Genomic DNA, 13,140 nt, shown 5'->3' on the forward strand with positions numbered 1-13,140 from the left:
AATGCTGGAAGGGGCAGTGAAGAAAAAGGAATCCTTCACTGTTGGTGGGAGTGAAGACTGGTGAAACCACTGTGGAAGTCAGTGTGGAGATTTTTCACAAAACTGGAACTAGAGGTTCCATTTGACCCAGCTATACCTCTTCTTGGTATCTTCCCAAAAGAATTGAAAGCATCATACCACAGCAATATATGTGCACCCGTTTATAGCAGCACAGTTTGCAATAGCTAAATCTTGAAAACAACCCAAATGCCCATCCACTGATGAGTGGATAAAGATGTGGTTTTTTAAATACACAATGGTGTACTACTCTGCCATAAAGGATGTTTCAGATATTTATAGATAAGTGGATGGACCTTGAGACCATATTAAGTGAAATAAATTGGACACGTTTAAATACCACATTGTTTCTCTGTTGTGAGACACCAAAAGTGGAAATAAGGAGTGAGATGAATAACGAGTATTGAAATGGGAAGAGAAACGGGAAGGGGAAGAAGGGAGGAGGGAGGGAGAAAGGAGGGAAGGAACAAGAAAAAAAGTGAAAACAAGGAAAAAATGGAAACAGCTTTTGTACATAGGGAGGAGAGGGGGCTTGAGGCGGGAATGGGATAAGATTTATTAAAAAAGTGAAATTCTCTAATGATGAAAGGAATCACCAAAGCGTGGGTAAAACCGTGAAAAATTAGTTATGCTTTGTGAGCTATTGAATATGCCTCTAGTTGTCATGGCACCTCTCCCAATCTTCTGACTTCTGCATCTGTCAATTTTTGCCTTAGGTAGGCTTCTGAGTTGACTGTATTTCTCAACAGTATCCTCTGTAGCAGTTTGGGGTTTCTAGAGAAAACCTATCTTTAACTGTCCTAGAAATATCTTTATTCCTCAAGCATCAGGCTTGAGAAAGAAGATGATGTAACTTTGGAGCCAGGCAGATGAGTCTGAATTTCTGCTCTAGCATCTACAAACTGTCTGATCTTGGGCAGATGACATACATTCTCTAAAATTCAGTCGTGGAGGTAAGACTCAATAAAGGGTAGCTTTTGAGGGAAAAGAAAAAATATGAGAAAATGAAAAAATGGAAATAGTGTTTGTAAAAGAGGAAGGGAGGAGGGAGTGAAGGGAGGGCAGGGACAAGGGAAAAAAATGAGAACCAAGTGACCTGTCATGTAAAGGCCTAAGATCCCCACGATGAATGTAACTAAACAGTATACCTAAAATGTACCAATAAACTCAATGAGAAAAAAAAAAGGTGGTGTATGTGCGTTCATCCGCCTCTAGCTCAGAATCTTGTTCTGAAAAATGAAGTTGCATTACTACCATATATTAGAGATGTTTTCAGTTTCCTGCACTTTGCTTTGCATCTATCTGCATTATATCAGCTCAGTGTAATTCTGGCCACTTGGACCCAGGCTAGACTACTGGTGTTGTCTCGATAACTAACAAGTTTGGTAGAGTGCTGGTGGGTTTGATTCCCAGCAATGAGAAAAATAAGAATAAAGGATGAAATTATTCACAATAACTTTTAATAACTGAAGTTCTTTATTATGATGTTCTCCTTCTTAGAAAATCTAATTTTCCCATTTTTACCATTATAAAATATGAAGTGAGATTAAGTGATCGTCAATGTTTACTTTAGCTAAAAGAGATCCTACGGTTTTCTGTAATCTCCTGTCCTGAATCCCTCACGCAGATACTTTATGGAAGCCTAATCTGTTTAATGAATAGCTTTCACTGTCTAGAATTTGTTAAAAACATTAAAACCACAAGAACAGTGATAATTAAACTCACTTTCTCTTCTTCTTACTCTTTATGTCACTTGGACCTTCTCCCCGTCCCTGTGAGGCTTGGTTCATATTGATGTGTCTTGCTGTACTCTGGTCCACGCTGGTCTCACTGTTCTCTCAAGCCTGACTAACTGCATTTACAGGCAAATGCTAAATTGTAGGACATGAATTTTACAGCATCTAAATCTTCCCATTTAGGCTGACAGCAACTTGTGAGCAAGATTTGGATCTTATTTTTCTTCTATGTCCCTTATAATTTTGAGATCACAGTAAATGCTTAAAAATAAATATATGGTTAATTTGTACCACTACACACTGGTTTCACTTGTATTAATGGATCTCAAGACATCATCATATCAAGTATGACTCGATGTTTGCCATTTTCCCCACTTAAAAAGTGGCAAAAACAAAAGGCACTGAAAGCAGAGGAGTATGGTAGGTAAAGGACGGTTTTTGTGCAAGCCTCCCTTTTTCTTTATATTTTTTCCTACAAGTGATCCCGCCCTCCACCAGGGCTGGTAATGTGTGTGCATGGTTACTGCAAGTTGGGCTTTTTAGCCAGGATTTAACTGTTCAGCCTGTTGTTTCCAGCTGGGATGCTCCCTGATTTGGTTCCTGTGCTGCAATGCTTGTATTTTTACTACCTTTCTGAGTATACTTGATAAGCTGGCAGTTTTCAAACACATCCATACTTGTGTATACAGTATATGGAACTTCAGGATTTCTCCTAACACTTCTGTAATGATATTAAGGGTTCTATAAAAAAAAAAGCACTGCAGTTATCACTTTGTTTTCTGTAAGTGGTTATACTATAACTACATACTTCTTCTAATATATACTGCTTAGCTTCTAATTTATAGTCCTCTGAATCACCTATAAGCTTTTACATTACTTAGGTTTTTTGAGACAGGGTCTCACTATGTAGTTGAGACTGACCTGGAACTCACTATGCAGCCCAGGCTGGTCTCAAACTCCCAGCGATCCTCCTGCCTCAGCCTTCCCAATGCTGGGATTACAGGTGTGCACCACCACGCCCGGCTGGCCTATGAGCTTTTAAAGCAGAAACCTAAATCAGGTGTGGTACTGACTGCCTGTAACCCCAGCATTTGGGAGGCTGAAGTGGGAGGATCGAGTTCCAGGCCAGGGTGGGCTCACAGTCAGTTCAAGGTCAATTTAAACTATCTAGTGAGACTGTCTCTCAAAAAAAGAGGAATTTAGTCAGCAGTACTGTATAAGAAATAGGCCTGAGGTGTAAGAAAGAGTTCAGAAACTGGGAATGACTGTAGCACCTGTGAGGCAAATCTGTACATGTGAGTCTGAAGTCTTTTGGCGGTGATGCTGCAGGAATTCTGCTGGAGCAGAGGCCACAGATTTACTCCAAAGGCCTCAGTAGTGCTCTGACATCACTAGAGTAATGACTCCTCTTCTCCACCTTCTCAGATTTGTGTAAAGTAGTTTTAGAAACTCTACCAAATTAATTCTTGTCAAGAGTACAATACATGGTGGGAGCACCAGGAAATCTTTTAAATTAACCATGCATTCATAAATATTAAAGTAAGGAAAATAAATTATTCAACACTGACATTTTATTTTCTGAAGTTTATCATTTTTACAAAACACAAAACAAAACAAAAAGCAGGTATCAAAAACAGCAAAGAGTTTATAGAATTTCTGCACCAGTTTTCACATAAGTCAATGATTATGAAACTGGTACTCAATGTAAATACTAGACACAGGCTGATTTCTCTCTTGGTCATATGAATTCAGGTAGTTTATTTTGGAACCACTGAATACTAACAACTTTTTACAAGCACCGGTCATTTTTTGAGAACCAATTTGGTTTGTCCCACAAAGTAAACAATTTTTTGCTGTGTGGCATTTTCTTTTTTAAAAAACACTGAGGTGAAACACAGACTGTATTTGTTTGGATCCGAACCCCAATTACCCTGAAGAATACTGAAGACAATTAATTATAGGGCATATCAAATGGTGTATTAAATACTCATTATATACCATATAATATATAAGGCAGCTACTGTACTTCTAAAGAAAATAGTATTTCATTTAAAGGCTGCCCAGAATTAAGAATTACAGCATGGTTTCTGCATCATTTCTGATTTGGAGTAGTTTCCCCAAACAGAGCCATATTATGGGAAGAAAAGTTTGTTGTTCTGCCAAACAGGCTCTAGCATTTTACAGATAAATCTGTATAGAGCAAGACTCCTTGCTCTGGACCCTGGGTGACCACAAAGAAATTGAGAGGCCATGATAATTGGAGCATACTTAAGCTTACAGCACAGATAACCTGGAGGCAAACAGAAGTAAAGCTGGAAACTAGTAGCAGTGTTCACCCACTACTAGTTTCAAAAATACATTTTGCTTAAATAAGGGAAGTATGGTCCAGTTGTGCAATGTTAATAGCTGCCAGTCTCGCATATATACTTTTTTTTTAAAATAAAGATCATTTCCTCACTAGCAATGAGTTAGGAAACTGGCCTCAATTCTGATCAAATCTCTCAGTATTAATTAAAAATAATACAAAATAACATAAAAACCAGCCAACAGGAGTTAAAAATTACACAATTAAAGGTGAATGTAAATTATACTATATATAGACTGGTATACACATCATTGAAATGATTATGAGAAGGTGAAATACTCTTGTTGAAACAATTTCCTCTACATTATCTCAATTTTCATTAAAGAAAAAACTGATACGTAATTTTCTTCTTTACAGATATGAAAAGGAAGCAAGGCAAAGCTGAGAGAAACAGATGCTACCCACAGGGCAGCGGTGGCATTTGGTTTTGGTCTTTGTACCATCAACTCCCACTTGTGTGGTGAAAAGCCAGTTCCTGCTGGACTACACCGTTTTCCTTGCAGTCAAGACACGAACAATGGATCCTACTCCTCCAGCAGCAAGTGCCTAAACACAAACCAATCATAAATGTTCACATAATCAGAGTCAAGTCTCATACTAAGAAAAGATTGTTTCTAAGGTACATGTGTAGCCATAGAGTGTGAATTCATTAATATAGTAAGTATTCTTTGACCACCCATTGTGCACCAGGCACTGTTGCTGGCATTAGAGATACCATACAAAATAAAACTTTCAATGCCCTTGCACTCATGGATTTACATTCTAGTCAGATACTAGTTTACAACTATGAGGAATGGTTATTTTATCCATACTGTTTCTAAATAGTATTTAAGGGCTGGGGATTTAACTTAGTGGTTCTGCCGCCTTCCTTGCAAGCATAAGGACCCAAGTTCGATCACCGGTACCAAAAAAAAAAAAAAAAAAAGTATTTAAAAAATAATCAGAGCATAGTGTTCTTGCCTAGAACAGGTGCTCAAATGCAGCAGGATGTTCTGCATCTCTTACTCTCTCCAGTTAGGAAAAAATTAAAATGGGATTAACTATTACTAACACACATTTAGATGAGATTAACTGGAATTAGACATCCCCTCCCCACCGAGGTAAGAAATACCACTGAAGAGCCAAGAACCTACAAACTTTAACTATGACTCTTGAAAAGCTGAAAGTCATGATTAAGGGCTAGAAATTGGAAGCTCTGGTTTACTTCTGCCCAAAAATGCTGAAGCCAGGCAGGGTGGAGCATGCCTGTAGACCCATCACTTGGAAGGGTGAGGCAGGAGGACTGCCATGAGTTCGAGGCCATCTAGTGCTACCTGGTGAGTTCAAGAACAGCCTAAACTAATAGTGAGACCCTGCCTCAAAAGAGAGAGAGAGAGAGAGAGAGAGAGAGAGAGAGAGAGAACCTTTGCTGTGGCCTAACAAAAATGTTGACTACCACTGTGTTCTGAGTTAAGATGGTGGGAGGAGATAGTGATATAAAAATTTTAATATGTCTAGATGTCTAGCATGGTAAGAGTTATGCTTAAAGGTGCTACAAAAGCACAGAGAAGGGGCATATACCTCATATCATCAGTCATGGTCAAATTCCATGTGGGAATGATTTTAAATATTATATATCTTCTAAGTAATACATTTGCTATTGGATTTGTTGTTCTATCTGTGAAACCTGCTATGAGTCTGGCATTAATTATTAGTGGTGGGGTTGGGTATGCAAATGATTTTAAGTTATGGGGGGGTCATTTTTAGACTTAATGGTGTTTTTAGTTTACTTAGGCGGTATAATAGTAGTATTTGGTAATACTATTATTGCAATGTTTTAGGTAAAACCTCATGGAGAAAAATGATACATTAAATGGACAAGGAGGTGAAATTTGTTATTCCTCTTTTATAGATGAGGATTTGGAGGCATGTGTTAGGTCTGAGATCAGAAAATCATGAGCAAATGTATGCAGATGTGAAAGGAATAGTACAATCAGGAAAAGGCTGGTACTGCTACAGTCTAAGGGAAGAATGACACGGAAGATGAGGCTAGACAGACTTGGATACTCAAACTTTATTTGGCAGGCAACTGACAAGGGCACATTTTTAAAGAGATTAATCTGGTGGCTCAGTGAAGAACAGATTTGAGGGAGGCATAACTGGCAACTGGGAAATCAGGAAGCTATAGCAACAGACTGAAAGATGCTGCCACCTGGTGCGTTAGAGATGCAGCCGGTGGATGGATGTGACATGCATTTAGGAGACACAACTGGCAAACACTGGTGACTGATGTTAGGAAGAAATGAAGATTTAGCACCTGCCTCTAGTTTTCTCAGCTACAAAAGAGGAACAATGGCAAGTTTTTCCTTTTAGTATTTTTATGACGATTAAAGTGAGTCAATATTATAAAGTCTTTGAAAGAGTGCTCAGACTGCAGTAAGTTCTCAATTGACGTTCACTACGATCCTGACTCTATCCTGGGCTATGCTATTTGGGTTTTTAAATTTTTTCTTCACCTGTTTATATACCTTGGAGAGTTGTGATGATTAAATGAAATGTAAATGAGGGTACAGGCACAGTACTTGGGGAGAGTACAGGCACTGACCACTGCCTGGCATTTTTTTTTCTCCCTTTGTCAGGGATAAACCCAGGTTGTAGGCAAGTATTCTACCACTGAATACTTCCCAGTCGTGCCCTCCAGCTGCACTTACTTTGATTATATACAAATGTGTGTTTTCATGCATAAAATTTACATCAACCGTTTTAAAAAAACTGAGTTTTGGAAACTTTAAGAATATCTGAGAACATACTCTTTACCTCGTGGTTCTATTTAAATGTTACTATTTGTATACTTATACCAGTAAGAGTGGGGTATTAAAGATTACCTTAACAACTTTTTACAGAGCTCAAAATCCCTTCTCTCTTTAATGGATGGTGTGCAAGCATTTGCTTACATTGAAAAATAAAATGCATGAAAATGGAAAAATGAATCTAAGAACTCTAATTTTCCGTTTTTTAAAAAAAATGTGGTAAAATATAAACAATGCAGCCATCACCATAATCTATTATCAGAACCCCAAATGGAAGCTTTGTGTCTATTTAGTAACTTCCTAGACCCTGCTTTCCCCAGTTCCTGGTTATCTCTATGACTGTCTCTTCTGAAATCAACATATTCTAGACTATTTCATGTAAGAGCAAATACTTTCATTTTCCCATTATCCCCTCTTGCCTTTTCTCTGCCCGATTTTCCTCTTATCTAATAGACTCTCTTCTGTGCATCACATATTATCTTGTCCACCTTGAACTGTTTTCACCTTCAGATCACTGATTTTTTCTTATTTTCTTCGGCAAAGTTTTCATTTAATTCAAGTTTCAAGACAATATTTAATGAATAAAAGAATATGTGCTAAATATATGTGAAAAATACACATGTAAATCAGAATCTCTTTAAGAGGCTGGTAGGCACAAAAATTTTCATTGTCCTGCATTTTATCTGTAACTATAATAAAGATATACAATTAAGTCAAAGTGGTCATTTAGGTGAGAGAGGCACTGTTACTCTCTATTAAAAGGAACTAATTATATCTAATAAATTAATAACTAATATAACTAATAAATTAATATCTTACCTTTTCATGCCATTGTAGCAACATAGCACTGCTGTTGTCAGAGGGGCTCTCAAAGCCTTTATAAATATACTTCATTAGGAGATCCACACCACTCTTGTCCAGAGATTGAACAGCCTTTTCAATATCATTAGCTTTAAAAGAGATGAGCACCTTCAAGACAATGCTGCCTGCCCGATCCTAGGGAAATATATAATAAAGCATTTAGATGTGTGTAAGAGACTATAATTTTAGAAAGACCTCGCTGAGATGACATTTGAATAAACACCTTAAGGATGTGGAAAAAAAAGGAAACCTTGGAGATAAGGAAAGTGTTTCAGACAGAGGAACATATGCTGTTGGTGCAGGTTCAGTGCGTTCCAAATGTGGGTAGGGCTGAGCAGGAGAGCAGCAGGAGAGGAAGTCAGAGAAGTTATGGGAAGGCAGAACATGTAAGGCCTGCAAGCCACTGATTTAAAATATTTTTTGTTGTCTCTTTTATTGAACTCAGGGTCTCACTACGTAGTTTAGGCTGGTCTTGAGCTCACTATGTAGCCCAGACTGGGCTCAGCCTCCTAGCCTCAGCCTCTCTAGTGCTGGGATTACAGGCATGTGCCACCACACCCTTCTACTTATTGTAAATAATACTTACTTTGCATAACTATTTTGGGAGAAATGAGAAGATACTGAAGGGTTTTAAAAGTGGCAACATGATCTAACCTGAATCATTTTTAATAAGCTCATTTAGACATTTATGTTGACAATAAGCTGTAGGGGAATGGGGACTAGGCAGGGAGACCAATTAGGGAGTAATTGCAGTAAGACCAGCTGGTTTTGGTTAGCACGATAGCAGAAAAGGTGGTAAAAAGTGGACAGATTCTTGGCATATTTGAAGGTAGAGCTGAGATTTACTAGCAGAATGATATATGCACTTATAATAATCTCTCTTTTATGGTAAAAGTCTGTTCCAAAAGCAGTTATTTTCTTACCCATTCAGTCAAGCAAAGGGAATACTTAAATGACCCTTTCAACAATTTGCTTTTCCTGCTATTCAACACAAAGTAGTATCTTCCGCATTCCTACTTTTAGTATTCTAACAGACTGTTCTACCACTTACTGTTATCTTCAGTTTAAAGTCTGTGCAATTACCTAATTGAGAAAAGTATCTTTGCATCCAGAATTAAAACCTCCCACCCACAAGCTGTGATAAAAACCACCCCCATAAGAGCAGGTGGTGAAACTGAAATTTCCATGATGTTCCTAACAACTCTTAAAAACCAAAGAAAATTTTTCCCCTTACAAAATTTTTTGTTGCTTAATTAGTATATGTTTACCTAAGTTATTTACCATTATTCAGTTATGGAGATCCTTGAGGCTCTGAACTGTATGAATAGCCACTGATAGCAATGTTGATGCTTTAGGCTTCATTTTAAACAATGTGACTCAGTAAACAGATCCTTGAGAATTAGTGAAAGATGGCTGCAGGGTACCTTAGTTGCACAACTTTCCTTAATAGCAATTTAGCAATACTTTATGCATGAAATCTTTAAAAAGGTACATTCGTTGATACAGTGTTTCATTTCTAGGAATTTACTAAAAGGCAATATAGAGATTCATCTGATTAACATTTTTATTTTTTTGATTGAACTCAGGATCTCACACTTGTGAGGCAGGCTCCGGCACCACTGAGCTTTTTTTTTTTTTAATAGTTCTGTAGATCTTGTGAATAGAGGCTCAATGTCTTTTTGTACAGTACACCTTATTTATACAGTAGTGTAATTTTTGCTGATTGCACTGTATAGTTTTTTTTTGGTACCGGGGAATCAAACTCAGTCCCTTGCACTTGCAAGGCAGGTAGCAGAACCACTGAGCCAAATCCTCGGCCCTACAGTACTGTAGTTTTATGTTCTGTTATACATTATAACACTGCATGTAAGAGTATTGCAAATAAAAGCAAAGCCACCAGGTTGGAGTTTCCTTTCACCATTTCCCCATTTCTTTGTTTTGAATATTGTAATGTACAAACTATACAATTTCTAATTTAGTGACCTATTCATGTAACCACCTAGTTGCAGGAATGGAATTTGGTCCTTAAGCAAAGAATGTAACTAAAATTTTATCTAAAATTATTCATTTCAGTACTGTATACACCAGGAAAATCTATTTAAATTATATGACTAAAGGGGATCAGCTATGTGTAATCTTTGGCATACTGGTGAACAGATGTCAGAAATGCTATAGAAATAATCTTATTGCTAAGGAAAGTTCACATATGTTGTGATACACTTGAAAAACTCACAGAAATTCTATAAGGATAGATCAACACCAAATAGTAACTTTTCCTCTGAATAGTGGTATTATGATCTTGTTTATTCTCTCCTGAGCTTTATATATTAAATATTTAATATCTGTATAGTTTAAAAAATCTTTAAGAAGCAAACAGAACCTATTTTGGTATAAGTTTTATTTATTCTTTATGCCTTTGCTTAAATTCAGCCTGAGTGGCCTCCTTTGAAAACACAAAGCAATGATCATTTGAATTTTTGTCTATGATGAAGCAGTATCGTAACTGTTACAGTGCTGTTTTTGCATATGAAATTTTTAGCAATCAAAGCACACTGCATGCTTTCTAAGCCAAAGACAGTAAACAGTTAAAAATATTTGATTTTGTGAGATTTCAGTAAGAACAGTAAGATATGAGCAGAGATCTGTGACTCACCTTCACTGCCTGACTCTTGGTGTTGATAGGGGGGTTTTTCAGAGCTGCTTGGAGAGCAGCTGTCATGTTTCCTGTGACAGAGGTTAAGGAAGTAACAGCAAAAGGCAGCTCCTGGCAAAGCATTATAACCACCTGGAATCACTAGTTTTTAACATTATGCATAAGATGGTCACTCAATATTGGGAATTCAATGTGTTAGCTTCCAATATAACAATCAAAAGTAAAATACTGTACTGAAATTAAAAGAGACTATAAGGCCATTTTTAAAATAAAGCAAAGACTATTTCACTCTTGGTTCTAGCTATGAAACGAATACCTTGATAATCTTTAATTTTCAAGTCAAATATATGCAAACATAACCTAGACAGGTATTTAAAAAAACCCTAAAATATATATCAAATTAGGCCCCCTCCACATAAAATAAAACAGCCTATAACAACCAAAGACATGTCTTCTTATATGATTCTAGCTTGAAAAGTAAAGACCAACACTTCATACTGAAATGCTAGTAGGAAACTGTGGGAGGTTACTCTAGCAATCTGAATGATAAACATTAGCACTCTTTCTTTCTTTTTTTGGGGGGGGTTACCGGGATGCAACTCCGGACCTTGTGAGGCAGGCGGTGGAACCTCTGAGCTAAATCCCCCGCCCTACATCAGCAATCCTTTAATAATTGTCAGAGGTATTGCAGAAGGTGTAATAATTCATATGACCCTTAGGTGGCAGGTTATTTTTTCTTAGATATTCTTTCCTATTTCATAAAGGTTATTCAAACTGGTTAGACCATACCTATTAAATTTAGTCTCTCTTTTAAAGCACCAGTGAGCAAGCATGAGAAACGGAAGGCCAATCAGACTGTCAGAATGTGTCATTCCCCTAAAAGGTAAACCAGAGTTCACTTGTTCCTCCATCTGTGCTAACCCACACTGGGTATGTCTCTCCTGGTCATAACAAGGGTAAGAAACAATACCTTTTCATTTTAAAATGAATCGATTAAAAAAATAGATCCACTCAAGGGACACAGCAGTACCATCTAGGAGTCACCAAGAATGATGTAAGTTTCATAAAGTATCATTTATCACAAAGAATGCTTTTAGAAACATTACTGTTTGCTTATCTTCTGAAGAAAATACGTTTGCTGATAAGCTGTTTTCAAGACTACCTAGCTTTCTAAAGAAGTACGCCTTTTGTAGATTGTCTTGTTTTTTTAGACCTAACTAACAAGTACTTAAATGTAAAACAGTAACAACTGAAGGTGAAAGTTGCCGCAAAGGAAAACATATAGTGTATATTTATAAATATTTAATGTTGTATTTATGTTTTCTTATAACAAGATATAGTTTCGAGGGTGGGAGCCTGCAGGACACTGCGCAGCAGGATATAGCTGCTCATATACTTCTCCATTATAATTTAATAGAACACTGATGAGCTTTCTTCATGAATATACCCAAGGATAATTAGAATTGTATAAAGAGCTATTAATTGAGATTTTCTAAAACCATTTGTGATTTTTGCAACATTTACATTGTTCTAAAAAAGATCTGATGAAAATGCTAATTAAAATAATGAATATTCAAACATGCAAACCCAGAAACCAGGAACTGACAGCCATATTTTAACTAAAATGGAAACAATTTCAGGATCACAAAAATGATTCTGCTTCATACCAATGACTCATCGCCTATTTTATTCACTGGAATTTATCTTAAATATTTCCAGGGATTCTCCACACACACACACACACACACTCCTTGTCTTTTTCTATTGTCCTTTTCCTACCAGGTAAAAGGGTCCGAGCGTCCTTATCGGGAGTTCTGCTGTTTTGTATTCACTTCCTTCGTCTGGTTAACAAATTATGTGCAACCTGTATTTGCCCACATCCCTTTCTCTCACCAAAACCCCCAAAGAGCCCATGGACTAAAAGTAGAGGTCTAAACGGGCAAACTGGTCCTTCTCCCCTAGTAAGGAATAAGCTATCCTAGCGCTACAACAACCAAAAGTCAAGAGAAAAATAAAAATCATTAAAGAAAGCGACCCGTTCTGCCCCAATCATAAATTTCTAGAGCTGATGCGACCCCGAAATGCGGAGTTCTGAGAGAAAACTTAGGCGCCCGCACCAGTGCTCCGGCCAGCTCAGATCTCGTCCTGCGCCGCGAGGGCGCGGTCGGCAGGGCCCGTTCCCCAGGCTGCACTCTCGCGCAACCTGAGGATCCCGGGCGTGGACAAGCGGACCGGGGTCCCAGGCGAGACCCCTGGGGAAGACCCTGCCCTCCCAAAAGAGGGGACGCGACCCCGCAGACTCGGCGTCGGCGCACCGGACCGGGCAAGGATATTGCCTCAGGCAGGAGTCCACCTCGCCCTCGTCTGGCCCGGCCTGGCCGTCGCCCCCGTCTTCCTCGTCCACGAACTTGTTCTCATCGTACTCATCCACGTCCACCTTCCGGAAGCGGGCCGACGACACCGTGTTCTTCGACATCCCGGACCCCGACCGGCAGCGAAGGCCTCCTCTAGGCGCTGGCTCTACCTCACAAGCCAACCCGGTGGGAACCCGCAGCCCGGCGCGACTCACTTCCCTCTTCCGCTCTGGGGCGTCGCCGGCACCGTGGTTCGGGCGCTTCTGGGCCTGCGCGCTCGCCGCGCTTCTTCCTCCTCAGGTTTGCGCTCCTCGCCAGCCCCCGG

General features: G+C 38.6%; 1 protein-coding gene across 1 annotated transcript; it reads right to left on the reverse strand.

Annotated features, from left to right (window-relative positions):
- Positions 1–3,403: 3,403 nt before the first annotated feature.
- Positions 3,404–13,134, reverse strand: Arpc5 (actin related protein 2/3 complex subunit 5). Its single transcript, XM_010640559.3, has 4 exons — positions 12,795–13,134; positions 10,462–10,534; positions 7,767–7,943; positions 3,404–4,704 (listed from the first exon to the last, which is right to left on the reverse strand). Exons 1-4 carry the CDS (start codon positions 12,935–12,937, stop codon positions 4,642–4,644), a joined length of 456 nt encoding a protein of 151 aa, XP_010638861.1. The 5' UTR covers positions 12,938–13,134; the 3' UTR covers positions 3,404–4,641.
- Between the last annotated feature and the right edge of the window lie 6 nt (positions 13,135–13,140).

This window comes from Fukomys damarensis, unplaced genomic scaffold (assembly GCF_012274545.1).
Source record: "Fukomys damarensis isolate Sample0158 unplaced genomic scaffold, DMR_v1.0_HiC HiC_scaffold_11, whole genome shotgun sequence".
NCBI lineage: Eukaryota > Metazoa > Chordata > Mammalia > Rodentia > Bathyergidae > Fukomys > Fukomys damarensis.